The 24692-nt window shown below is 39.7% G+C and overlaps 1 protein-coding gene and 1 pseudogene across 6 annotated transcripts in view; one reads left to right on the forward strand and one right to left on the reverse strand.

The window, feature by feature from the left end:
• Positions 1 to 24692, forward strand: part of KIF23 (kinesin family member 23) — a 34908-nt gene that overhangs the window by 5830 nt on the left and 4386 nt on the right. For 2 of the 6 annotated variants that reach the window (XM_008016083.3, XM_038010099.2), the window contains exons 4-19: positions 1640 to 1745; positions 1990 to 2126; positions 2318 to 2427; positions 3154 to 3324; positions 5565 to 5606; positions 6350 to 6462; positions 6612 to 6733; positions 9428 to 9530; positions 16136 to 16215; positions 16345 to 16464; positions 16834 to 16957; positions 17266 to 17424; positions 18945 to 19102; positions 20590 to 20763; positions 20994 to 21173; positions 21454 to 21765. In XM_008016083.3, the coding sequence (XP_008014274.2) occupies positions 1640 to 1745; positions 1990 to 2126; positions 2318 to 2427; positions 3154 to 3324; positions 5565 to 5606; positions 6350 to 6462; positions 6612 to 6733; positions 9428 to 9530; positions 16136 to 16215; positions 16345 to 16464; positions 16834 to 16957; positions 17266 to 17424; positions 18945 to 19102; positions 20590 to 20763; positions 20994 to 21173; positions 21454 to 21765 (2211 nt within the window). The remainder of the gene's footprint in view (positions 1 to 1639; positions 1746 to 1989; positions 2127 to 2317; positions 2428 to 3153; positions 3325 to 5564; positions 5607 to 6349; positions 6463 to 6611; positions 6734 to 9427; positions 9531 to 16135; positions 16216 to 16344; positions 16465 to 16833; positions 16958 to 17265; positions 17425 to 18944; positions 19103 to 20589; positions 20764 to 20993; positions 21174 to 21453; positions 21766 to 24692) is intronic. The other 4 variants (XM_008016084.3, XM_038010100.2, XM_008016086.3 and 1 more) reach the window with 3 other exon arrangements.
• LOC103245407 (oxaloacetate tautomerase FAHD1, mitochondrial-like) lies at positions 15119 to 15767 on the reverse strand (annotated as a pseudogene).

Below are 24692 nucleotides of genomic sequence, written 5' to 3' on the forward strand. Positions count from 1 at the left end.
TGCTTTGGGAGGCCAAGGCAGGTGGATCACCTGAGATCAGGAGTTCGAGACCAGCTTGGCCAATGTGGCGAAACTCCATCACTACTAAAAATACAAAAGTTAGCCAGTGTGGTGGCAGGCGCCTGTAATCCCAGCTGCTCGGGAGGCTGAGGCAGGAGTATGGCTTGAACCTAGGAGGCAGAGGTTGCAGTGAGCCGAGATCCCGCCACTATGCTCCAACCTGGGTGACAGAGCAAGACTCTGTCTCAAAAAAAAAAAAAAAAAAAGAAAGAAAGAAAACAAAAACATTGCACTGACGATGGCTTTGATACTAATTAACTCCATGAGCTCAGAGAAGTTTCACCTTTGGGCCTCAGTTTTCTTTACCTTGAAGGGAGGGAGTCATTCATGAGGACTGTGAGGTCATCTGTCTTCTCAGTATTGTCCTATGTGTATCCTTTCAGTTCCAAGATTGTTTGTTCTTTTTGAACTCTAAAGCTGTTTTTACAGGATATTTTATTAATTGTATTTAGAGAGCCTTGATAATTGAAGTGTTCTTGCTTTCTTAAAGGTCACAATTTATTTAAAATGTATTTCATGTAAGAACTCAGAGATGAGATAATATTCTGATTTTAAAGTATAGTACATCAAAATGTGGTATTATGCTACTATGCCATTTTATTTTGTCTGTTTTGTTTTTCTTTTTTGAGACAGGGTCTCATTCTGTTACCTAGGCTGGCGTACAATGGTGCGACCACAGCACACTGTTTTTTGCGGGGTTTTTGTTGTTGTTGTTTTTACTTTTAAAATTTTTTATTAGATGAGCTTACCCAGGCTAGTCTCTTAACTCCTGGCCTCAAGTGATCTTCCTGCCTCAGCCTTCCAAAGTGCTGGGGTTATAGGTTTGAGCCACTGTGCGCATGCTATACTATTTTAAATGACACCTTTATAAAGAAAAACTAGGAAACAGTAAAGTCATGTGTGACATAATGCTTATAGATTTCCACAAATCTGTGACCGTGACTCATTATAATACCTTTTGATCTTTGTCACTTAATTAAAACAAAATCAGCCTTACATTAGAAGTATTAGTGGACTTAAGATTTTCCTACATTTTTGGCTGGCTGCGGTGGCTCACGCCTATAATCCCAGCACTTTGGAAGGCTGAGGCAGGTGGATCACCTAAGATCAGGAGTTCGACACCAGCCTGACTAACGTGGTGAAACGCGTCTCTACTAAAAATATAAAAATTAGCCGGGTGTGGTGGTGCGTGCCTGTAATTCCAGCTACTCGGGAGGCTGAGGCAGGGGAATCGCTTGAACCCAGGAGGTGGAGGTTGCAGCGAGCCGAGATCGTGCCATTGCACTCCAGCCGGGGCAACAAGAGCGAAACTCCATCTCAAAAAAAAGAAAAAGGTTTTCTACATTGTCTTTAGTAGTTGTGACTGAAAACATTTACCAGTTTATAATTGGTTTAATATAGGTATGTCATGACTTTTTAGTAACTAAAAAACTAAGGGTTCCAACTGTAAAGACCATTTATATTTTTTCTTTGCATGCTTAGATCTTAAATGTCATAAACACCTTGAGTTTAAGTAGATGTATTTTTAGCCTAGATAGTAGTGGAATTCCATTTAGTGCATTTTTTTCTCTCTCCACAGACTCAGTATTCATTTAAACAAGTATTTGGCACTCACACCACCCAGAAGGAACTCTTCGATGTTGTGGCTAATCCCTTGGTCGATGACCTCATTCATGGCAAAAATGGTATGATATGACTCTTGGAGTTTTGTTGGATTTTCCTTTTTCTCCTCTTCTGATAAAACTTTTTTGATATTTATATATTTGATTTATGTTTGGCATTGAATCCATATTTAATTTGTTAGGGTGGTGCTAAACTTGCCTTTTTTGATTCCTCTGGCTAATTGTTAGTGTTTTCTAATGCAGTGAAGAAATATTGTAAGTGGGGAACTTCTAAGATAACAACTCATTGTGACTTGTTACACTGTAGGTCTTCTTTTTACATATGGCGTGACGGGAAGTGGAAAAACTCACACAATGACTGGTTCTCCAGGGGAAGGAGGGCTGCTTCCTCGTTGTTTGGACATGATCTTTAACAGTATAGGGTCATTTCAAGCTAAACGATATGTAAGTATGATTCTTTTGTGTTGTGACTATCTTGCTGGACTAAGACACCTATGGATACAGAAGTAGTAAAGAAGAACCAAAGCACTGGATTCATTTTGAAACCTTAACTGTTCCTTAGTTTTTAAGCATGCTTCTTACTATTTAAGTTAAATTCTACAAAACGTGGTGTAATTTTTTTGCCCCCACTTCAGGTTTTCAAATCTAATGATAGGAATAGTATGGATATACAGTGTGAGGTTGATGCCTTATTAGAACGTCAGAAAAGAGAAGCTATGCCCAATCCAAAGACCCCTTCTAGCAAGTAAGTAATTATATTTGTCTGCAGCACTGGCCTTAGGGGCACAGGATTCTTTCCTGTGGTCTACCCAGACATGAGGAATGGTGAACATTAAATAGAGAAGTTGACTTTTGTGAGATTAAAGTTAAGGAATGTTCTAAGTTCTTTGCTCAGATGTTTTCTCTTTGGCTCTGAGCACATTTTGTTTCAATCACTGTTTTAAGAAGATGCCACTATGGGTTGGGAGAGGTTATGAAAGCCTTTGTTGCGTGTTTGGGAGGACGTGGGAATACTGCTGGCAAACTGTGAGTATGAATAAAGTTGCTTTGTGTATTTCTGCTTGTAATTGCAGGTATTTATTGTATCTGTTAGTTTCCCCTTGGGATCATTTACTGTTTTTTTTTCTTTGAGATAGAGTCTCACTCTGTTGCCCAGGGTGGAGTGCAGTGGCATGATCTCGGCTCACTGCAACCTCTGCCTTCCAGGTTCAAGCGATCCTTCTGCCTCAGCTCCCCTAGTAGCTGGGATTACAGGCACGCGCCACCATGCCTGGCTAAGTTTTGTATTTTTCGTAGAGACGGGGTTTCACCATGTTGGCGAGGCTGGTTTCGAACTCCTGATCTCAGGTGATCTGCCTGCCTTGGCCTCCCACAGTGCTGGGATTACAGCCGTGAGCCACTGTGACCGGCTGGGATCATTTACTTTTAAAATGGACTTACAATGTATACAATTGAACTTTTTTTTTTTTAGACGACAAGTAGATCCAGAGTTTGCAGATATGATAACTGTACAAGAATTCTGCAAAGCAGAGGAGGTTGATGAAGATAGTGTCTATGGTGTATTTGTCTCTTATATTGAAATATATAATAATTACATATATGATCTATTGGAAGAGGTGCCGTTTGATCCCATAAAACCCAAGTAAGTAGTGAAGAGAGACCCTTCTTAGCTGTTAATGTTGGGGAAGTTACTTTGCCTCAAGGAGCTTTAGTTTCTTCAGTTATGAATGGGAATAATGCTTGCATTTGTTTTCAGAATGAAATGATATAATTTGTATATCACATGGTTTGGTGTTTGAGTATGTTTATCATTAACTAGATATGTACCTGTATTAGGGAACTATTGGGTTAAAGCATCTAAGGAGAAGAGGGACCCAAATATTCATCTTAGAGATTACTTTTGAAAACTCTGGGCCCTGGGCTGTTTTGAAAAGGATCTTAATTATATAAGGAAGTGTCCCTATTGATGTGTTCTGGGATACCTTTCAAGAACCTGACACAGTAAAGGGAGTTTTGTAGCCTCTTTAACCACCTGTGTCTTGGTGATTTCTATAGACTGGAGCCTAAAGCTGTTATCTGTACAAGTAATAATTACATACCTTCTATCATTCGTTAATATGGACTGATATCTCCACTGTAATTCCACCAGAGTTGAAATACTACCTCCTAGATTTCCTTGGGTCTTGCCTTTTTGAGACGTAAGACTGGTTACCACTTGGCATCACAAATGATAAATCTGCATTTGTGCCAGAGTTGACCCCGGAATCTTATGTTTCATATTAGTATCTTGTTCCTGAGTTGATGGCTTTGTTTTTAAGCCAAAGGCTTGTCTTCAATGCTGTCTTTATTAGGGCCTCTCAGAACATAAATAATACAAGGACTTGTGTCTTATATTTAACTGTGTGTATATCTAATGGAACATTATTGGAGAAACAGCTGGATTTAGAAAATCATTAGACTGAGAATACATACCAGTATATATCCGCTTTTAATTACATGAAAAATTTGTGGACTCTGGTTGAGGCCATACTTGATACAGGTATTTCTGTGGTTCTTAGTGAGTCACATTTTGATACAGTTATCTTCACCACAGTCCTTGAATTTTCATCACATTGATTGGGAAAACAATTACAATATGGCTAAGTAAGCTAAATGTAAAATTATTAATCCTAGGAGTTTATGCCAAGGAAGACTCTTGCTCTATTTAACCTTTCCTCAAGTGAGAACTTTATTTACCCTTGGAATGTTGGTAATAGTAAAAATACTTGGGATAGGTTGTGGAGCAATACATGTGAGAGTTAAGACCTTGTGAGACAGTTACTTTTTACTCTTTTTTTTTTTTTTTTGAGACCAAGTCTCGCTCTGCTGCCCAGGCTGGAGTGCAGTGGCCGGATCTCAGCTCACTGCAAGCTGCGCCTCCCGGGTTTACGCCATTCTCCTGCCTCAGCCTCCCGAGTAGCTGGGACTACAGGCGCCCGCCACGTCGCCCGGCTAGTTTTTTGTATTTTTTTAGTAGAGACGGGGTTTCACCGTGTTAGCCAGGATGGTCTCGATCTCCTGACCTCGTGATCCGCCCGTCTCGGCCTCCCAAAGTGCTGGGATTACAGGCTTGAGCCACCGCGCCCGGCCTACTTTTTACTTTTTTTTGAGACAGGGTCTTGCTCTGCTGTATCAGCTCACTGCAGCCAACCTCCTGGGTTCAGGTGATCCTCCCACTGTAGCCTCCTAGGTAGCTGGAAATACAAGCACAAGCCACCATGCCTGGCTAATTTTCTAATTTCTTGTAGAGATAGGAGTGATAGAGGTCTCACTATGTTGCCTAGGGTGGTCTCAAACTCCTGGCCTCAAGCAGTCCTCCCACCTTGGCCTCCCAAAGTGCTGGGATTACAAGTGTGAGCCACCATGCCCGGCCTGACAATTACTTTTGATATCAAACTAATTACTTTCCCATTTGTTTTAAAGTGTCAATTGTCTTGACTCTAATCTTGAGTATATCCATTTTCATGTATGCCCATGTGCCAAGTTTTTGTTTGTTCTAAATGAGATTATTTTCAAAGGATCGTATCTTGGCTTTATTTAGTTATACAAAAGAAGATTGACAAAAATACCTTGTGTGCTTTGTAACCTTTTTGGGTAACTCCTTGAATGAACATACAAGGGTGCTTGTTTGGCAGTGAATTCAGATTTAATTTGTTAGGTTGGTGTTAGACCTGCTTTTTTAAGCTAGTTAACTTTTAGTAGTTTTTAATACAATGAAAAACTGTTACAAGTGGAGGGTTTTTAAGATATGACTCATTGTGAATGTCACGTAGTCTGGACTGAACACGTTGGTGTGAGATGGCTGCTGTAGAAACAGTAACTTCTACCTTATTCCTTTGGTAGGTGGAACAGTTGCAGCACACCCATGAGGAACACAGATTTTGTGTATGTGATGGTGTTGGCTCTTTTCTTAAGGAGAAGGGTGCAGTTATACTATGGTTGGCATTCCGTGGCATGTTTGCATGTAGATTATTTTCCACTGTCACTGGGCTGGCTGCTTTCTCTAAGCCCTCCTTGCTTCCTGACAGATCTGCTATTGACTATCAGTGATGGTGGCTGGTAAATGTCTCTACCCTCACCATTCACAAAACTAAGAGCAAACAGGTAGCTCTCTTACCCAACCTTCATCTTGTCATAAGACTAAAACTTCATAAGCCACTTTGGAAGGATTGCCACTCCTGGTATATACCAAACTCTTTCTGAATTTGTTTTCTGCTGTTGCAGAGGAGGTCAGAACCGGTTCTATCTGCTAGTCTTTTAAAATTAGGAAAATACTAGATTTTGATGCTTAACCTGTGCATGTGATGTTGCTGTAATACTACTTTGGTCTCTAAATTGTTTAGTAAGTATTACTTCATGTGCTTTCTTAGAGTAAATTAGAGCAAAGCTTTTAAAACAAAATTGGTTTCTGTTATCTTGTTATGTAACTAATCTTGACTATTTAGCTTTACAGTCTTATCTAAGTTTAATATTTCTCTGGAGTATTATACATTATATACTCATTATAAAATATATATAATTTTCATTAGAAGAGTAACGTCATGTCACTTGGCATTTTAGTCCTAGTCTTAAATGAAGGTACTGGCATCTCATAATTTAGGAAACTCATCTTTTTTTCTTTCCCATAGACCTCCACAATCTAAATTACTTCGTGAAGATAAGAACCATAACATGTATGTTGCAGGATGTACAGAAGTTGAAGTGAAATCTACTGAGGAGGCTTTTGAAGTTTTCTGGAGAGGTTAGAAACATCTAGAAATAGAAAAATACAGAATGATAAATATTACCTAGAGTTGCTACTAAATTTAATGGCAATCTTTTTTGACTTATTAGTATGTGTAATGAAATGACTGAGTTCAGGTTTGACCAATGATTTCTCTGTTGTCATAGGCCAGAAAAAGAGACGTATTGCTAATACCCATTTGAATCGTGAGTCCAGCCGTTCCCATAGCGTGTTCAACATTAAATTAGTTCAGGCTCCCTTGGATGCAGATGGAGACAATGTCTTACAGGTAAAGTTGTAGTATGTGGAGTTTTTCTGGTTCTAACTCTATCCTTAATTTTTGGAATTAGAGTAATCCCACCAACATGGTGAAAGCCAGTCTCTAGTAAAATTGGAAAACTCAGCCAGGCATGGTGATGCACTCCTGTAATCCCAGCTACTTGTGTGGCTGAGACAGGAGGATCATTTGAACCTGGGAGGCAGAGGTGCAGTGACCTGAGATCGTGCCACTGCACCCCAGCCTGGGCAACAGAGTGAGACCCTGTCTCGAAAAAAAAAAAAGTTAAATTAGGGAGGTTTTATTGCAATGAAGATTGCTCTAGAATAAATACACAGTTGGTTCTCTGGATCTGTGAGTTCTACATCTATAGATTCAACCAACTGCGGATTGAAAATATTCAAAAATAAAATGCTGCATTTGTGCTGACCATGTACAGACTTTTTTTGGTCATTATTCCTTAAACAATACAGTATAACAAAGTGTTACATAGTGTTTACATTGTATTAGATATTATAAGTACTCTAAGTATGATTTAAAGTATACAGGAGGGCTGGGTGCATGCGTGGCTCATGCCTGTAATCCCAGCACTTTGGGAGGCCAGAAGTTTGAGACAAGCCTGGGCAACAAAACAAGACTCTGTCTTTGCAAAAAAATAAAGTAAGTCTAAAAAAAATTTAAAAAATAGAATTTTAAAAAGTGTATGGGAGGATGTACATAGGTTATATGCAAATACTATGCCATTTTGTACACGGGACTTGAGCATCCATGGAATTTGGTATCTGTGAAATTTAGTATCCATAGGAGAGCCTACAGCTAATCCCTTGAGGATACCGAGGGATGACTCTGTATGTAGGTGATGACATTAAAAACTTTTTTTCCCCGTTATTATAGTTTTGGGAAGTTGGATATTGAATCTTAGAACCTGAATTTTGCTGTGAAAAAAGTTTGCAGATCTTTAAAAATCTCTTTGATAGAAGTGATAAAATAAGACTGTGTTTGTTTTCTCTCTGGTGACTCATTCTGTAAGTGGAAATTCAGTTAATGGTTTTAAAATGTCATTAATTCATTTTTCAGGGTAGGTATAGTTTAGAAAGTGGCCAGTGTTATAAGTTGTTCATCTCTTGGCTGATAGGCCAGTAGGGTCCCCCATATGCAGATCACTATTTACTGCTGGGCCTGCCACACTACAAGGCTTGTGTCGATTAGTAACAGCATATGAGTCTGAGTATACATAATCTAATAACTGTAATTCATTAAAGTGTAATTTATTCAAACTGTATCATGAAGTTGTGGCATTCTGAAGGTTTATAAGTGACAGGAGTGGTATTGAAGACCTCCAGGATTTGAATGCTGATTTCTATTTATTTACTGACTAGCTATAATAAAACCTCCTTATAAGGTTGTGAGAATTAAAGGAGGTAATGCGTGTAAAGTTCTTAGTCCAGTGTTTAGCTTATAGTCAACACTCAATAATTGTTAGCTAGAAAATAGTTATAAGGGCCAGGTGCGGTGGCTCACGCCTGTAATCCCAGCACTTTGGGAGGCCGAGACAGGCAGATCACGACGTCAGGAGATTGAGACCATCCTAGCCACCATGGTGAAACCCCGTCCCTACTAAAAAGACAAAAATTAGCTTAGCATGGTGGCACGTGCCTGTAGTCCCAGCTACTCGGGAGGCTGAGGCAGGAGAATTGTTTGAACCAGGGAGGTGGATGTCCCAGCTACTCGGGAGGCTGAGGCAGGAGAATTGTTTGAACCAGGGAGGTGGATGTTGTAGTGAGCCAAGATCACGCCACTACACTCCAGCCTGGGTGACAGGGCGAGACTCTGTCTTAAAAAAAAGAAGAAGAAAAATGGTTATAAGTCAGTCTTCCATATATACTTGATTTCCATTGAATCACATCTAATATTATAGCATCAGTTAGGTGCCACTTGGCTTTCACTTCTTTTTATAAGAATTATCTGCTGGGCATGGTGGCTCACCCCCGTAATCCCAAGCACTTTGGGAGGCTGAGGCAGGCAGATCAACTGAGGTTAGGTGTTCGAGACCAGCTTGGTCCACATGGTGAAACCCTGTCTCTACTAAAAATACGAAAAAAATGAGCTGGGCATGGTGGCGCATGCCTGTAATCCCAGTTACTCGGAAGGCTGAGGCAAGAGAACCGCTTGAACCCAGGAGGGGGAGGTTACAGTGAGCGTAGATGGCACCACTGCAATCCAGCCTGGAGACACAGCGAGACTGTCTCCCCCGCCCCCCGCAAAAAAATTATTTATAGCATTATGAAATTAGGTTATTATAAGATTATTAAACATCTGATTATAGAAGAATTTAAGATAATCCTGTTCTAGACTCTTATTCAGCAAATATCTTTGGAGTTCCTACTGAGTGGTAGGCACTGTGCAGCATGCTGGTGATAAGGTAGTAAAAGACAGAGTCCCTGCTCTCAGGGACCTTACTGTTTGATGCAGAAGGAAGACCAGCCAATTGACAAGTAATCATTAATGTCATGAGTATATTTATCAAACTCTTTTAGCAAACTCTTCGCTAAAATATGAACCCTTTGCCTATCCTGTGCATTTTGTTCTGTGCAAATGTTCATTAAGACTTAGCTTGTTGATATGAATCTATTTAAAGAACATTGTAAACCAGTTATAACCCATTTTAAGTTATTGGCTTTGTGATTGGCTTTGTGATCTTTTTAGGAAAAAGAACAAATCACTATAAGTCAGTTGTCCTTGGTAGATCTTGCTGGAAGTGAAAGAACTTACCGGACCAGAGCAGAAGGAAACAGATTACGTGAAGCTGGTGAGTAAAGCATAGTATTTATTTATTGCTCTAACTTTCAGAAACTTGCAATGCCAGTTTATTATCTGCTTGTCAATGGGTGGGTTTTGTTTGTTTTTGTTTTTGTTTTTGTTTTTGAGATGTAGTCTTTTTTTTTTTTTTTTTTTTTTTTTTTGAGACAGAGTCCCGCTCTGTCACCCAGACTGGAGTGCAGTGGCTCAATCTCTGCTCACTGCAAGCTCCACCTCCCGGGTTCATGCCATCCTCCTGCCTCAGCCTCCTGAGTAGCTGGAACTACAGGCGCCCGTCACCATGCCCGGCTAATTTTTTGTATATTTAGTAGAGATGGGGTTTCACCATGTTAGCCAGGATGGTCTCGATCTCTTGACCTCGTGATCCGCCCGCCTCGGCCTCCCAACGTGCTGGGATTACAGGCATGAGCCACTGTGCCCAGCCTGAGATGGAGTCTTGCTCTGTCGCCCAAGCTGGAGTGTAGTGGCGCCATCTCGGCTCACTGTAAGCTCCGCCTCCCAGGTTCACTCTGTTCTCCTGCCTAAGCCTCTCGAGTGGCTGAGACTACAGGTGCCCGCCACCACGCCTGATTTTTTGTATGATTAGTAGAGACGGGGTTTCACTGTGTTAGCCAGGATGGTCTTGATATCCTGACCTCATGATCCACCTGCCTCGGCCCCCCAAAGTGCTGGGATTACAGGCGTGAGCCACCGCACCTGGCCAGTGGGTGGTTCTTTGTTTTTTGTTTTGTTTTTAAATTTTTATTTTATTGAGACGGTCTTACTCTGTTACCCAGGAGGGAATGCAGTGATGTGATCATGGCTCATTGCAGCCTCAAACTCCTGGGCTCAATTGATTCTCCCATTTCAGCCTTCTGAGTAGCTGGGACTACAGGTGTGCACCACCATGCCTGTCTAATTTTTAACAATTTTTTTGTAGAGATGGGTTCTCCTTATGTTGCCCAGGGTGGTCTCAAATTCCTGGGCGCTCTCTCACCTTGGCCACCCCAAAGTCTTGGGATTACAGGAATGAACCACTGTAACCGGCCTCAGTGGATGGTTTAAGCATAATTGTCCTCCATTAGATAATTTAGAGGCTAAGTTTATAGTTATACTGGTTTGGTATCAATCTATTACAATACCCTGATTTCTTTAAGAATGAGGAAAGTTGTATTCAATTAGTCTGGGTGCAGTGGCTCACACCTGTAATCCTGGCAGTTTGGGAGGCCAAGGCATGTGGATCACTTGAGCCCAGGAGTTCAAGACCAACTTTGGCAACATGATGAAACCCCATCTCTACAAAAAATACAAAAAATTAGCTGGGTGTGGTGCATCTGTAGTTCCAAGCTACTTGGAGGCTGAGGTGGGAGAACTGCTTGAGCCCTGATCTTACCACTATACTCCAGCCTGGACAACAGAGAAGCTGTCTCAAAAAAAAAAAAAAAAGTCTATTTTTAGTATTGTAGGTCAGTATTGGGTCCTTGAAATGTTATTTCAGTATTTATTAGTGGTAAAAATTGGCTTCTAGAGATGGGAATATTCTGAACATAAGCCAGTTGAAGGCTTTAAATAGATATCTAGCCAATCTATATATGTGTTTTTAAAAATCTATGCATGTTATGTCTCATTACCTTTTTGTAATTTTTTAAAAAATTAATAGAGTTGTACATACTTTTTGGGTATATGTGATATTTTGATAGATGTATACAGTGTGATCAAATCAGTGTAACTGGGTTTTCTGTCACCTTGCATGTTGTGTTTTATGTTAATAACCATGTATTGAGTACCTACTGTGTGCCAGGAATTAAACACAGATACAAAGGACACAGTCCTGCTGGGGAGAGCCCATCCTAGTAGAAGAGATCAGTAGATAAACTAGATTTTTTGAGTAGCATATGATGGGAGTGCAGGGTAGGGCTGCCTAAACCAATCTGGGAGTGGGAAGGTGACAAATTGAGTAGGAGTGAGCTGTATGAAGAAGGATAGGATTAAAGGCAACATTCCTGTCCCAGGAGGCAGTTGCTTAGTCCTGAGATAATATGGCAGAGTCAAAGTAGCTGAAGTAGAGGATGTAGGTTGGTGAACTGTGAGAACTGAGGCAGGAGAGCAAGGCAAGGTCATGAAGACCCTTGTCTTTCATACCAAGAAGTTTGAATTTTATCTTGAAGGAATAATGTTAGCTGCCAACTATTAAGGGTCTAGTGTGTATTGTAGTATCTAGATACAATAGATAGGTAGGGTTGTATCATATCCATTTTACAGATGAGGAAATGGGTTTGGGAAGGTTAAATTTCTCAAGGCTGGAGCCAGGTTGGTTGGACTTTCACAGCTTGTGTCTTTATACTGTGTCATACAGCCTCCCCTTAAAGAAGGATTAGTCTTTTAGAAAGATCATTTTGCCAGTGTAGAGAAATAATTTACCAGGGGCGAGCCTGAATATATGAAAGAACAGTTAGGAGCCTTTTGCAGCAATTCAGGCAAGCAATTGTGTGACCTGGAGGCAAAGGTCAGACAACACTGAGGGCTACTTAGGAAGTAGGTCCATCTGGATGTGGAGAATAAGGAGGTGTCTGATTGAGGAGAAGCGGTTTTAGGAGCAGGTGTAGGCAGTTAATGAGTTGTGTTTGAAATGTTCAATTTATGCAAGTGAAAGTGCCTTGTAATTGGATGCAGAGGTACATGGATTTGGAAGGAGAGAGATTTGACTTGAGGTTTGTAGGTTTAGGCTTTGCCAATAGAAAAATGATTGAAGCAATTGGGTGAGATAAAATAATTCATAGCGAATGGAGAGGAACAAGCTGAGAGCAGAAGCTTGAGGAACAACAGGCCCTTGATTATTAGCTTGGGAAGGACAGAGAAGGGTGATAAAGGGATTTGAGGGATTATGCAACGATGAAAAATACACACACACATTATATATGTATATTAGAAGACAGTAAAGACTTGAGTTTATTCATATGCTGAAGAGATGTTTAAGTCCAGCGGTGAGAAATGGGGCCTTTAGAGCTGCCCCTACCCTGGGCCAAAGTACCCTTACAATTTGTCTGAATCACTTGAATTTAATGAGAGTGGACTGTGTGTGTGCTGTCTGTCATTGTCTACCCAGTGCCGCTTACCTACTAGGTGTTAATAAACATGAAAGTGATGATTGTTGGTGGAGCAAGATCCCAGAAGTGGCAGGAAAATCTGAATCTAGATCCAAGAGGGAAGGATTAACTTTGATGGGACAAGAGTTGGCTTGGGAAGAAAGTTAAAACTTGAAGTTTTGGATGCTTTGGGGAAAAGCTAGAAAGGACTGTTAGTGTAAGTATGGGTAAGGTGCAGGTATGACAAGAGTTAGGGAGTGAGAGCAGAAAAGGATATTGTAGTTGGGGCATATGGCAGAGGCTCCAGGTTCTTAGAGGTGGTACACTTCTGAGGGATAGGGTTTGGCCCGTCAGCTGTAATGGAATAGAGATAAAGATTTACCGGAGTTGGGACATTGGGACTCTGTGACTACAGCATATAAGAATGATTGTTGTTCTCATGGATACCGAAATAAACCAGGGGCTGGCATGTAGGAGGAACATTTCAAGGCAATAGGGAGGAACTAGGAAAATGTTGCTGGCCTCTCCCTCTGTTTACCATACTTGTAGAATGTCAGCCTTTAGAAACCAAATAGCTTTTTTTATTCCAAAAGTCTACAGGGCTGCAGCAGGAGATAAACGGTTAGGTTGCAGGGCTGTATGCCATGGATGTAGGGTGAAGCCTGTGGACCTTTCCTGGTATAGTATTTCTGAAGGTATAGCACAGAGAGAATTACAGAGAAAACCAATTGCATTGAAATGTGTTTTAAAAGTATTCTTAAGTTTGTCATACAGAAATTTGTGTGCTTCTTTATTAATACCTTAAAGACACAGCAGCAGGTCTGATTAAATAAATGCAGTGTAATGATGAACATAAATATCTTGATGAGCAACAAACTGTAACGTGCTATAAAAATATCTGTAGTTTGTATTGATACCAATTACAGGTACTACTAATGCTGTGATTTTGGGCCTGCATTCATGATTGAAGGAACTAGTGAATTCCAGTTAGAGTTTGGTAAAAATAAATAATGTAATTTATTTTCCATCTAAGTATGCAGACACCCCATAATGTTCCCCCGGACAACGTCGACCTCAAGTTAAGAACCCCTGACCACTAGGGAAAGCTATCAATGGATTATTTTGTGAGAGATTTGAAGTTGCAGGGAAATCTGTTAATAAGAACATGAGTTCCTGAGAGCACAGTGGAAGAAGAAAGAACATTAGGAGTTTGGGTCAAGGAACATAAATCATGAATCATGGAATATTACAGAGGTACAGATGAGTTCTCTATTTTGGGAGTTGTATCAACGATCCTCTGTATCCTTGGGAGGCTAAGGGTAAAAGCATAATCGAGTTAGCTGACCTCAATCAAAGTTCCATAATCAACTCATTCTCATGGGGTCTAATCAGATGAGAGCTGCATTCGTGAATGTTTGATTAGACTGTTAGACTTGCCTTGGCTCAGAAATCCAAATAAGAGCGGTCAGAAGTAACAAGTATGCCACCTAAGAAATCCTTGCTGAGATGTAGAGGGGACAGAGTTAGCTGATTCCGAAGACATTTGACTGTTAGAAACAGCAGGAGAGCCCCTGTAGATGCAGGGAGAGCTTCAGACTCTTGCATGCTTCCTATGAAAATCTAATACCTGATTATCTGAGCTGGAATGATTTCATCCCAAAACCACACCCCCCAGCCTCAACCCATCTGTGTGAAAATTCTCTTCTGTGAAACTAGTCCCTGGTGCCAGAAAGGTTGGGGACCTGCTGCTTTAGAGAATATATTTTATTTATTTATTTATTTATTTATTTATTTATTTATTTTATTATTTTTATTTTTTAGCCACATAAAAGGCAGCACACAGTAATTTCAAAATCATCTCCTGAACTCAGAATCGATGGGTCAGGGTAGACACCCTAAGTACATAGGTGAAATCTTCATTAATTGTTCACTTATTAAGTACAAATTTAAATTAATAGATTGTGTACAGAAGTGTTTTTCCACATTTCCCTGATAAGAATCATTTGGAGTGCTCTGTAAACAAAGCTTCACTGGAGATTAATCCCATCAAATTGATTTAGTGGCTCTGGAATAGGCCAGTAATTTGGAAATTTTTATTTTTACAAATGCTTCCTGATGATGACCAAGTCCAAGGAAATTTGGGAAACACTGATCTGGAACATAACTTTCGGTTTTCTCTAAAGTTTTTAAGTCTTGAACTACTGATCATCTTAGAGATAACCCACTGAAAAGTCTTCTCCAATCCAGTTTTATGAAAGAAAACTCTTTAGAACATTTGGTTTTATAAAATTTTTTTCAAAGCACCAGAAGTATTTTACTTTGGCTTTTTAAATTTCTGGGCCATCCGTTCTAGTTCACGTTTTCTTGAAGAATCCATCTTCTTTGAGTTGAGCCATAGCAATCTAATCATTTTTTAAAAATAGTTCGTTTCTTATTAAAGGATTGTGACATTTACTAGCTGTTGCTTGCTTTTGTCTTGCTCCCATCTCCCTGAAACTTCTTAAGAAATGACTCAATATTCTGGCCTTTCCACCTTAAATCTCATACTGACCACGCCATGTATGCCAGCCTGGATCTCATCGTTTTCTTTAACCGGTCCAACTCCCTTTGGTGTCCCAGTCAAGATAATATTTCCTTCCAAGGTCATGATCTTAGAAACATGGTTGATGATGTAGGGGGATGGAAAAAATCATGGAGGATGTCTCACCCTCCTGTCTTGAGTTCGCCGTTGACTTTGAGTCACAGCCTCAGGTTGGGAGGATCAGGGATCTTCTCCTTGGGCACAAACGTGCTGACCGGGTAGGAGGCCGTAAAGCTCTTAGCCAGAGCCCAGAGCAGCCCCTTCTTCTCACACTCGTCCTGCACGTCCCTGGCAGTCATGTCCAGGCACAGGGCATAGCTGCTAATGTAGTCCATAGCTGTGCGGCCATGCTTACCCATCATCACACCCAACTCCAGCTTGTGTTGCAAGTTGGCGACTGTACGCGGGCCTGCGGATGGGCGAGCCCTCAGGTGTATAGGCCATGGACAGTTTCAGGAACAGCATGGGCTCATTCAACACCGCGCTGTCATCTCCCTGGCGTGGTCCCCGTAGTTCCTCCCCAGGCAAATGATATTCTTCCCCACCCCAAGAATCGGGACAGTGGCCTGGGGGTCGCCATGATTCCTGCCAATTGCCTAGAGAATATATTTTAATATGAGGATATTAAACATCTGTATCAAAGATATTCCTTCAGAGAATTTAGGATTTGGAAGAAACCTTATAGTCAGTAACTGTAATGTTGCATTTTGTGGAAAATCCTGTTGATAGAATCCCTGAAGGATGGCTGTTTAACCTTCCCAGAAATACTGCTATTGAAAGAGAGCCTGGACCGTGCATAGACATCTCTTTATATTGAGCCATAAAAATTTGTTATTTATAATTTCTATCTAACAGTTGTTTGAAGTTGAGATTTTATAGGCAAACAGAACACACTTTAGCTACTATATTGTTGTTCTAAAATAGCGTCTATATATATTTTTCTGTCAGGTAATATTAATCAGTCACTAATGACGCTAAGAACATGTATGGATGTCCTGAGAGAGAACCAAATGTATGGAACTAACAAGGTAAGCAGCAGCCTTCTCTGATCTTTTGTATAGTTTCATTTGTGTGCATTTTTTTGCTCTGATCTTTTGTGTAGTTTCATTTGTGTGCATTTTTTTGTGTAACACATTTGGATTTGAATGTCTTTGTAGATGGTTCCATATCGGGATTCAAAGTTAACCCATCTGTTCAAGAACTACTTTGATGGGGAAGGAAAAGTGCGGATGATCGTGTGTGTGAATCCCAAGGCTGAAGATTATGAAGAAAACTTGGTAATTTTAATGTATTTGTCCTATAGAGTCTTGAGTTTTTCTTGGGAAAAGTTATTTGGATGAGAAGAATGATATTTTGAATGTTTTATAAATTGATAGAGAACCATTGATTGTAGAAGTAAACTAGGCTTGGTGTGGTGGCTCATGCTTCTAATCTCAACACACTGGGAGGCTGAGGTGGGGTGATCAGTTGGGCCTACCCGGGAGGTTGAAGCTGCAGTGAGTCGTGTTCATGCCACTGCACTCCAGCCTGGTGACAGTGACACTGTGTCTCACATAAATGAAAATAAGCAATCTTTGTTTCATGTAGTCATTTCTGGGACTTGGATATCCTTATTTTTTTTAAACTCCATTTGTTTTGTGTTTTAGCAAGTCATGAGATTTGCGGAAGTGACTCAAGAAGTTGAAGTAGCAAGACCCGTAGACAAGGCAATATGTGGTTTAACGCCTGGAAGGCGGTACAGAAACCAGCCTCGAGGTCCAATTGGAAATGGTATGATTTGGCGTCGTATCATTTGTCCACTCATTGGTCTGTCTCTTTCTCTCTTTTTTGAAAAAAATTATTTCATATAAGAGAAATGTTTACATACCTTCCGAAGAACCAAGCACATAGTAATTTGAACAAAATTTAAATGAGCTTATTTTGCATACTATGATTCTCATTTTTAGGGAAGTAGACTTATATCAGCTCAAGAAATTGCAATGGTTAGTTGGACTGGGGCTGTATTCAGTGTTAAACTTGTTTAAATAAGCTCTTTCTCTCCTATGTAACTTTTTGTAATTTTCTGTAATTCAATACAGAACCATTGGTTACTGACGTGGTTTTGCAGAGTTTTCCACCTTTGCCATCATGTGAAATTTTGGATATCAACGATGAGCAGACACTTCCAAGGCTGATTGAAGCCTTAGAGAAACGACATCACCTACGACAAATGATGATTGATGAGTTTAACAAACAATGTAAGGGCAAAACTATTTGCAATAATTTTATTTAATTAATTTTTTGTTTTGTTTTTTTGAGACACAGTTTCACTCTGTCCCCCAGGCTGGAGTGCAGTGGCACAATCTCAGTTTACTGCAACTTCCGCCTCCTGGGTTCAAGCGATTCTCCTGCCTCAGCCTCCTGAGTAGACTACAGGCACATGCCACCATGCCTGGCTAATTTTTGTACTATTAGTAGAGACGGGGTTTCGCCATATTGGCCAGGCTGGTCTCAAACTCCTGACCTCAAGTGATCCGCCCGCCTCGGCCTCCCAAAGTGCTGGGATTACAGGCATGAGCTACCACTCCTGGCCAGTTTGCAATAATTGTAACTTCTGAAATTGAATGTATTTTCAATGAATCTGAGTTTATATGGTAGATTGCATCTTTAAGGAAGTTAAAGAAAATTGTGTCTTTGTACCTTTGAAGGACTCAAGGCATTGTTTGATTAGAACGACAAGGGATTTTTCCACAGCTCTTTTTTGTATTCTAAGGAAGTCAAAAAGAATAAAGTGAGCGTGTGTTCTTTCTTTTGTTTTTTACCAACAGTGGTGGAGACACAGAGAAATATTTTTTAGTTTCCTCTGTCTACATAGTAGGGATTGTAATTGTTTCTACCTTAGGATGTGTTGTAAAGATAAATAAGATAAAGTATGAAGATCCTGTAGAACAGTAAACTCTGGTACATAGTGAACGTATCTCAGTGAATGAATGTATCTACTTTTTTTTTTTTTTTGAGACTGAGTCTCACTCTGTTACCCAGGTTAGAGTGCAATGGTGCAATCTTGGCTCGCTGCAACCTCCGTCTCCCAGGTTCAAGCAATTCTGCCTCAGCCTTCTGAGCAGCTGGGATTACAGGTGCGCGCCACTGCACCCAACTAATTTTTGTATTTTTAGTAGAGACGAGGTTTCACCATGTTGGTCAGGCTGATCTCAAACTCCTGACCTCGTGATCCACCCACCTCAGCCTCCCAAAGTGCTGGAATTACAGACATGAGCCACCACGCCTGGCTCTACTATTTTTATTATCATTATTCATTTGAATCTTTACCAAAAAGTTGTGAGATAAAGTGGTATTTAAATTTCTATCCTGAAATGAAATTTGCTCAGAAATATTAATTAACTTGCCTAAGTCATAACTAGTAAGTGATGTACCAGGGATTTCAGCTCAGGTTTAATTAATCCCAAATACAGTGTTATTTCTATTTTGCATTTGCTGTTGTGAAGCAAAGTACCTGTAAGGATTGGGAAGAGAATGCTATAGTGCACAATGAAAGACTTGAACATTTTTTTTAGCATTTAACAGAAAGCTTCTGTGACTATCTTGTCAATTTGAGAATTAAGCTCCTGATTTCCCTCTAAACTTGTTTTCTCATTATAGACTGATTCTCACAGAGATTTGCTGAATAACTACATTTTATCTAGTGTCTGCTAACAAGTTGATATCATTGTTTGTTTTAGAACTGGTATAAAACTTGGCCTGTATGTTTTTGTTTCAGCTAATGCTTTTAAAGCTTTGTTACAAGAATTTGACAATGCTGTTTTAAGTAAAGAAAACCACATGCAAGGGAAACTAAATGAAAAGGAAAAGATGATCTCAGGACAGAAATTGGAAATAGAACGACTGGAAAAGAAAAACAAAACTTTAGAATATAAGGTTTGTTTTGACATTATTATGATAGATGTATGTGCTGGTGTTTTAGCACTGGTCTCTGAGGGAGCTATTGTGCTCCAACGGCCTGTAAATGCTGCTTATTAAGAGTTCTTGGTTGGGTGCGGTAGCTGTAATCCCAACACTTTGGGAGGCTGAGGTGGCCAGATTATCTGAGGTCAGGAGTTCAAGAACGAGACTGGCCAACATGGCGAAACCTCATCTCTACTAAAAAAGTACAAAACTTAGCTGGGTGTGGTGGCGAGCGCCTGTAATCCCAGCTACTCAGGAGGGAGGCAGGAGAATCGCTTGAACCCAGGAGGTGGAGGTTATAGTGAGCCAAGCTTGAGCCATTGCACTCCAGCCTGGGCGACAAGAGCCAAGACTCCGTCTCAAGAAAAAAAAGGGTTTCTCAGGCTGAGCGCAGGGGCTCATGCCTATAGTCTCAGCACATTGGGAGGCCAAGGCAGGCAGATCACTTGAGCCCAGGAGTTCCAGACCAGACTGGGCAACATGGCGAAATCCCATATCTACAAAAAAATTAGCCAGGCATGGTGGTGCACACCTGTAGTCCCAGCTACTCACAAGATTGAGATGGGAGAATAGCTTGAGTCTGGGAGGTTGAGGCTGCAGTGAGCTGGGATTGCACGACTGCACTCCAGCCTAGATGACAGAGCAAGAGCCTGTCTAAAAAAAAAAAAAAGGTCTCAATTGGTTATTTACTAATCCTCGTCCCATGCTAAGGAGGAAATGTGAGTGAAATGAAGAATCATATGTTCTTTAATTTTATGAGAGTTTTAACAGTTGAAAAGGATATTCTCTGACGCAAACAAGGGAGCTTTCTAGAGCTTAGCTTTGGTTGTAGCTTGCTTTTTGATTTATTAGAAATATTTCCTTAGTATGCTGTTTTTAATGAGATAAATGATTAAATGAAATGGTATAAAAGTGCCAGCATAGTACCTTGGACATAACAGATACTCAGTAAAGCTTAATTTGATCTGTATTTGGTTTACAAATCAGATTGTAAAAGTATAAACTCAGGATTAATCTCTTACTATGGGGTAGAAGGGAATACCATTTTGGTGAGAAGCATTGCAGCACTATGTAATATATGTTTGTTCTCTCATTTACAGAGGGTCATTTAGAGGTTTGGTGGGGGTACACATTCATAAGAGAAATTAGTCTCAACCAGTATAGTTTTTTTTTTAATTCTGAAAATAGCCTAAAAACTAAATTTTAGGCATTCATTTTAGAAGAAAGTAATTTTCACATGAAATTAGTTATAAATGTCTCTGAGTGAGGAACTTGTTTAACGTGTTTTCATTTCTGAGAATGGGGGTGGGAATTCAGATGAAATGTTAGAGAAAAAAGTGCTTTCTCCATGATTTTTCTTTCCACAAATATGCTTGTATAAGCAAATTAAGGAAGATTATTTTATAGTGACATGAAATGTTTATATGCCAAGTATTGAACATAGTGGTCTACCTTCCTAGATTGAGATTTTAGAGAAAACAACTACTATCTATGAAGAAGATAAACGCAATTTGCAACAGGAACTTGAAACTCAGAACCAGAAACTTCAGCGACAGTTTTCTGACAAACGCAGATTAGAAGCCAGGTTGCAAGGCATGGTGACAGAAACGACAATGAAGTGGGAGAAAGAATGTGTGAGTATCATTTGGGTAGTGCTTGCCTCAGAGTCGGATGATTTATTTTACATTGTAGTTAGGTTCAATATTTTGAATTATTGTATTTGTGGTAGGGTTTTGGTGATGGTCGTTAACTCTCAGAAAGAATTGGAGAACTGTCATTTTTAGGAAATAAAGTGATTGGCTAATCTGGTATACTCATTTGCTGTGATTGAATGATAATATACATTGCCATTGATAATCTGTAGGAGCGTAGAGTGGCAGCCAAACAGCTGGAGATGCAGAATAAACTCTGGGTTAAAGATGAAAAACTGAAACAACTGAAGGCTATTGTTACTGAACCTAAAACTGAGAAGCCAGAGAGACCCTCTCGGGAGCGAGATAGAGAAAAAGTTACTCAAAGATCTGTTTCTCCATCACCTGTGCCTGTAAGTTATTTGTAATTGTGTAGTAACTTTGTACTACAGATATTTTGTTCAGATTAGATGACTATTTCTATGAGAATTTTTACATTTTATAATACTTACATTTCTGAAATTTCTCTTTAAAAATATTTTAAAATTTAGAATAAACACAAATTTAGCACAAAAAATTAGTACAAATAATTATTTGTAATGTTGTCTTCATGTGCTAACATTATAGAAAAGTAATGAATTGTTTCTCTCAGTTTTTCAGTCTTGCTTATTAATTTTTCTCCAATTTTTCTAGCTTTCTAGTAACTATATTGCTCAGATTTCCAACGGCCAGCAACTCATGAGCCAGCCACAGCTACATAGGCGCTCTAACTCTTGCAGCAGCATTTCTGTAGCTTCCTGTATTTCGGAATGGGAGCAGAAAATTCCTACGTACAACACACCTCTCAAAGTCACATCTATTGCAAGGCGTAGGCAGCAGGAGCCAGGACAAAGCAAAACTTGTATCGTGTCAGACAGAAGGCGAGGGATGTACTGGACTGAAGGCAGGGAGGTGGTTCCTACATTCAGAAATGAGATAGAAATAGAAGAGGATCATTGCTGCAGGGTTAGTGCCAGTATTATTTTAACGCATTGTAGCAATAGATTTTATCTTCTTTGTTTTTTGTAACTTGTGTCTGAAAGTTCATTGGAAAAATGGTTGGGCTATAGTATAAAGAAGGTCTGATTTCTCAGTTAATTTGAAAGATTGACTCACTGAAATTGAGGCCTGGCTCTTCATCTGAAAAAGCCTAAACACATCTGGCAGCAGAAGTGTGTTCAGTGAATACAGGTCAATTTGGTGCATGCCAGAGTAGTGTGAGCTTTTCAGTTGCATAAGCTAATAAGCTTTGCACAAAATTGGTGACTGTGTTTTAAAGCATACTTTCCATATTTTTCTTTTGGTTCCCCTTCCCCAAATTAGATTTTTTGTACCTCCTTTTGAGCCCTAGTTTTAAAAATTGTTTTCCCAAATTTTTATTTTGAAAAATTTCAGACCCAAAGCAAAGTAGAAAGAATAGTATGGTAATGTCTTTCCCTCCTTGCCTAAGTTTACCAGTTGTTACTTGATGTAGATACATCAACTTTATTTCCCTAAGCCTTGTAAAAGGAAATCACAGACTTAGAGACACTTAATCTCTAAGAATAAGGACATTGTACTACCTAGCCACAATCTTTATCACATGCAAGAAAATCAACATTAATTAGATAATTATCCTCTATTGGGACATTATGCATTTGTCCCAAAATTGGCTTTTCTTTTTTAAGACAAGGTCTCACTCTGTCACCCAGGGTGGAGTGCAGTGGCATGATTATGGCTCACTGAAGCCTCAGTCTTCCTGAGCTGAAGTCATCCTCTCACCTCAGCCTCCCGAGTAGCTGAGACTACAGGCATGCCACCACGCTGATTTTTTATTTTCAGTAGAGACAAGGTCTCACCATGTTGCCCAGGCTGGTGTTGAACTCTTGAACTCCAGCAATCCTCCTGCCTTGGCCTCCAAAGGTGCTGAGATTACAGGCAAGCCACTGCACCCAGCCAGCTTTTTTTTCAATCCATGATATGAAAGTGTATGCATTGCATATCATGATTATGTCTTTTATCTCTTTTAATATAAAATAGTCTCACCCTGTCCCCCTACTTTTTTTATTTTTATGACATTGACTATTTTCACTGAAGAGTCTAGGCCAGTTATTTTAAAACTACTGATTTCCATGCCCAATAAATTGCTTTTAATCGAGGCATTTATCTCAATTAACAAGGACTTTGTCTCACATTCAAGGGTATTTAAATAAATTCACTTTCATATTTCTCTTCTTAAAGATTAAGGTAAAGTTTCTTTTGAATCTGAATAAATGGACCAAGTTAATGTTTGTGGATTTTATATTTAGTAAAATCTTAACAAAGCTCTTTTAGAATTTTTCTTCTAAATCTTACAGTAAACATTTACTTTAGATTTTCTTATATAAGTCAGGGTATAGATGAATGTTCATTTAGGTGGCCCAAATTCCTGATTATTAAGGGATGGTGATGAATCCCAAGTTATTTACCAGGGAAACCGATGATTCTAAGGTCTGTTAAGTTCTTTGCTTTGCAGATTTTTCCTTAAACATTTTTAGACAGCAAATTAGGTAAATGGTCATTCTGACCAACTCTAGTCATTTTATGACAGTTTATAGGCTGAAAACTAGTCAAGCCTTGCTTATGCCTTGCAAACAGTAATGAGATATCTAATTTGGCTATGAGATATTTAAGAGAATTTACTAGAGATTCTTACGTGAAATCAAACTATTTAGAAGTGCAGCAGAAAAGTTACTATAAGGTTAGTATCTGTGCGTCTAAGTTTGTTGGTCAAAAATTATGTCAAGTGGACTAAATTTATACTTGAGGGAGGAAAAAAATTTAAATATTTATTTCATAAATGCTAGTAGATCGTATGGATTATCATCTTTCCGAAGCTTGTTTCATCATATGTTTACTGTTAAATGTTTGAAGAAAACCCTCGCTTTCGCTAAATGGTAGATGATAAGGACCAGACTTTTGTGTTCAACATTAAATAAATCATTATCAGAATGAAATGTTTCCTGTTTGTCTTGAGGCTCAGCATCTTTAATGGCAAACTATATTGCCCATGTCTTGGAGCTGTCACTAGTGCTGCATTTGTACGACTATATAGGGAAAATGATTCAGTTCCTCAGATGTGCATTTTGAAATTGAGGTCTTCATACTTGACTAGCTTTGACAGATTTGGCCTGTGATAGACTTTTTCCATTTGCTTTCAGTTTTGTTTTTTGGGGTTTTGTTGTTGTTGTTGTTGTTGTTTTATTTTTTTATTTTTGAGATGAGGTCTTCATCTGTTGCCCAGGTTGGAGTGCAGTGGCATCATCTAGGCTCACGGCAGCCTTGACCTTCCAGGCTCAAGCAATCGTTCTACTTCAGCCTCGTGAGCAGCTGGGACCACAGACATGTGCTATCACACCTGGCTAATTTTTAAAATTTTTGTGGAAATTTACACAAAATTTAAATTTTTTGTAGAAATTTGTAGAAATCACCCAAGACCAAAAGACGCCCCAGAAATTCTTCTTACGTTGCCTAGGCTGGTCTCGGGTGATCCTTCTCCTACCTCAGCCTCACAAATGTTAGAATTACAGGTGTGTGCCCCTGCACCCAGCCCCGTTTTCAGTTTTACAAACAGGAGATGTTCATAAAACACCAGAGATAATTCATTGCTTCAAACTATAACTATGGCATATATGTGAAATATTATTTTCTTAGGCTGAATGTGCTTAACTTAACTTTCCCAGATTTACATGACATTTGACCAGAAGCAACTTGTTTGTTTTTGAGGCAGGGTCTCATTCCGTTGCCCAGGCTGGAGTGCAGTGGTGCGATCTTGGCTCACTGCAATTTCCACCTCCTGGGCCCAAGTGATCCACCCACCTCAGCCTCCTGAGTAGCTGGGACTACAGGCACGTGTCACCAAGCCCAGCTTATTT

Source organism: Chlorocebus sabaeus, chromosome 26 (genome assembly GCF_047675955.1).
Source record: "Chlorocebus sabaeus isolate Y175 chromosome 26, mChlSab1.0.hap1, whole genome shotgun sequence".
Taxonomy (NCBI): Eukaryota; Metazoa; Chordata; class Mammalia; order Primates; family Cercopithecidae; genus Chlorocebus; species Chlorocebus sabaeus.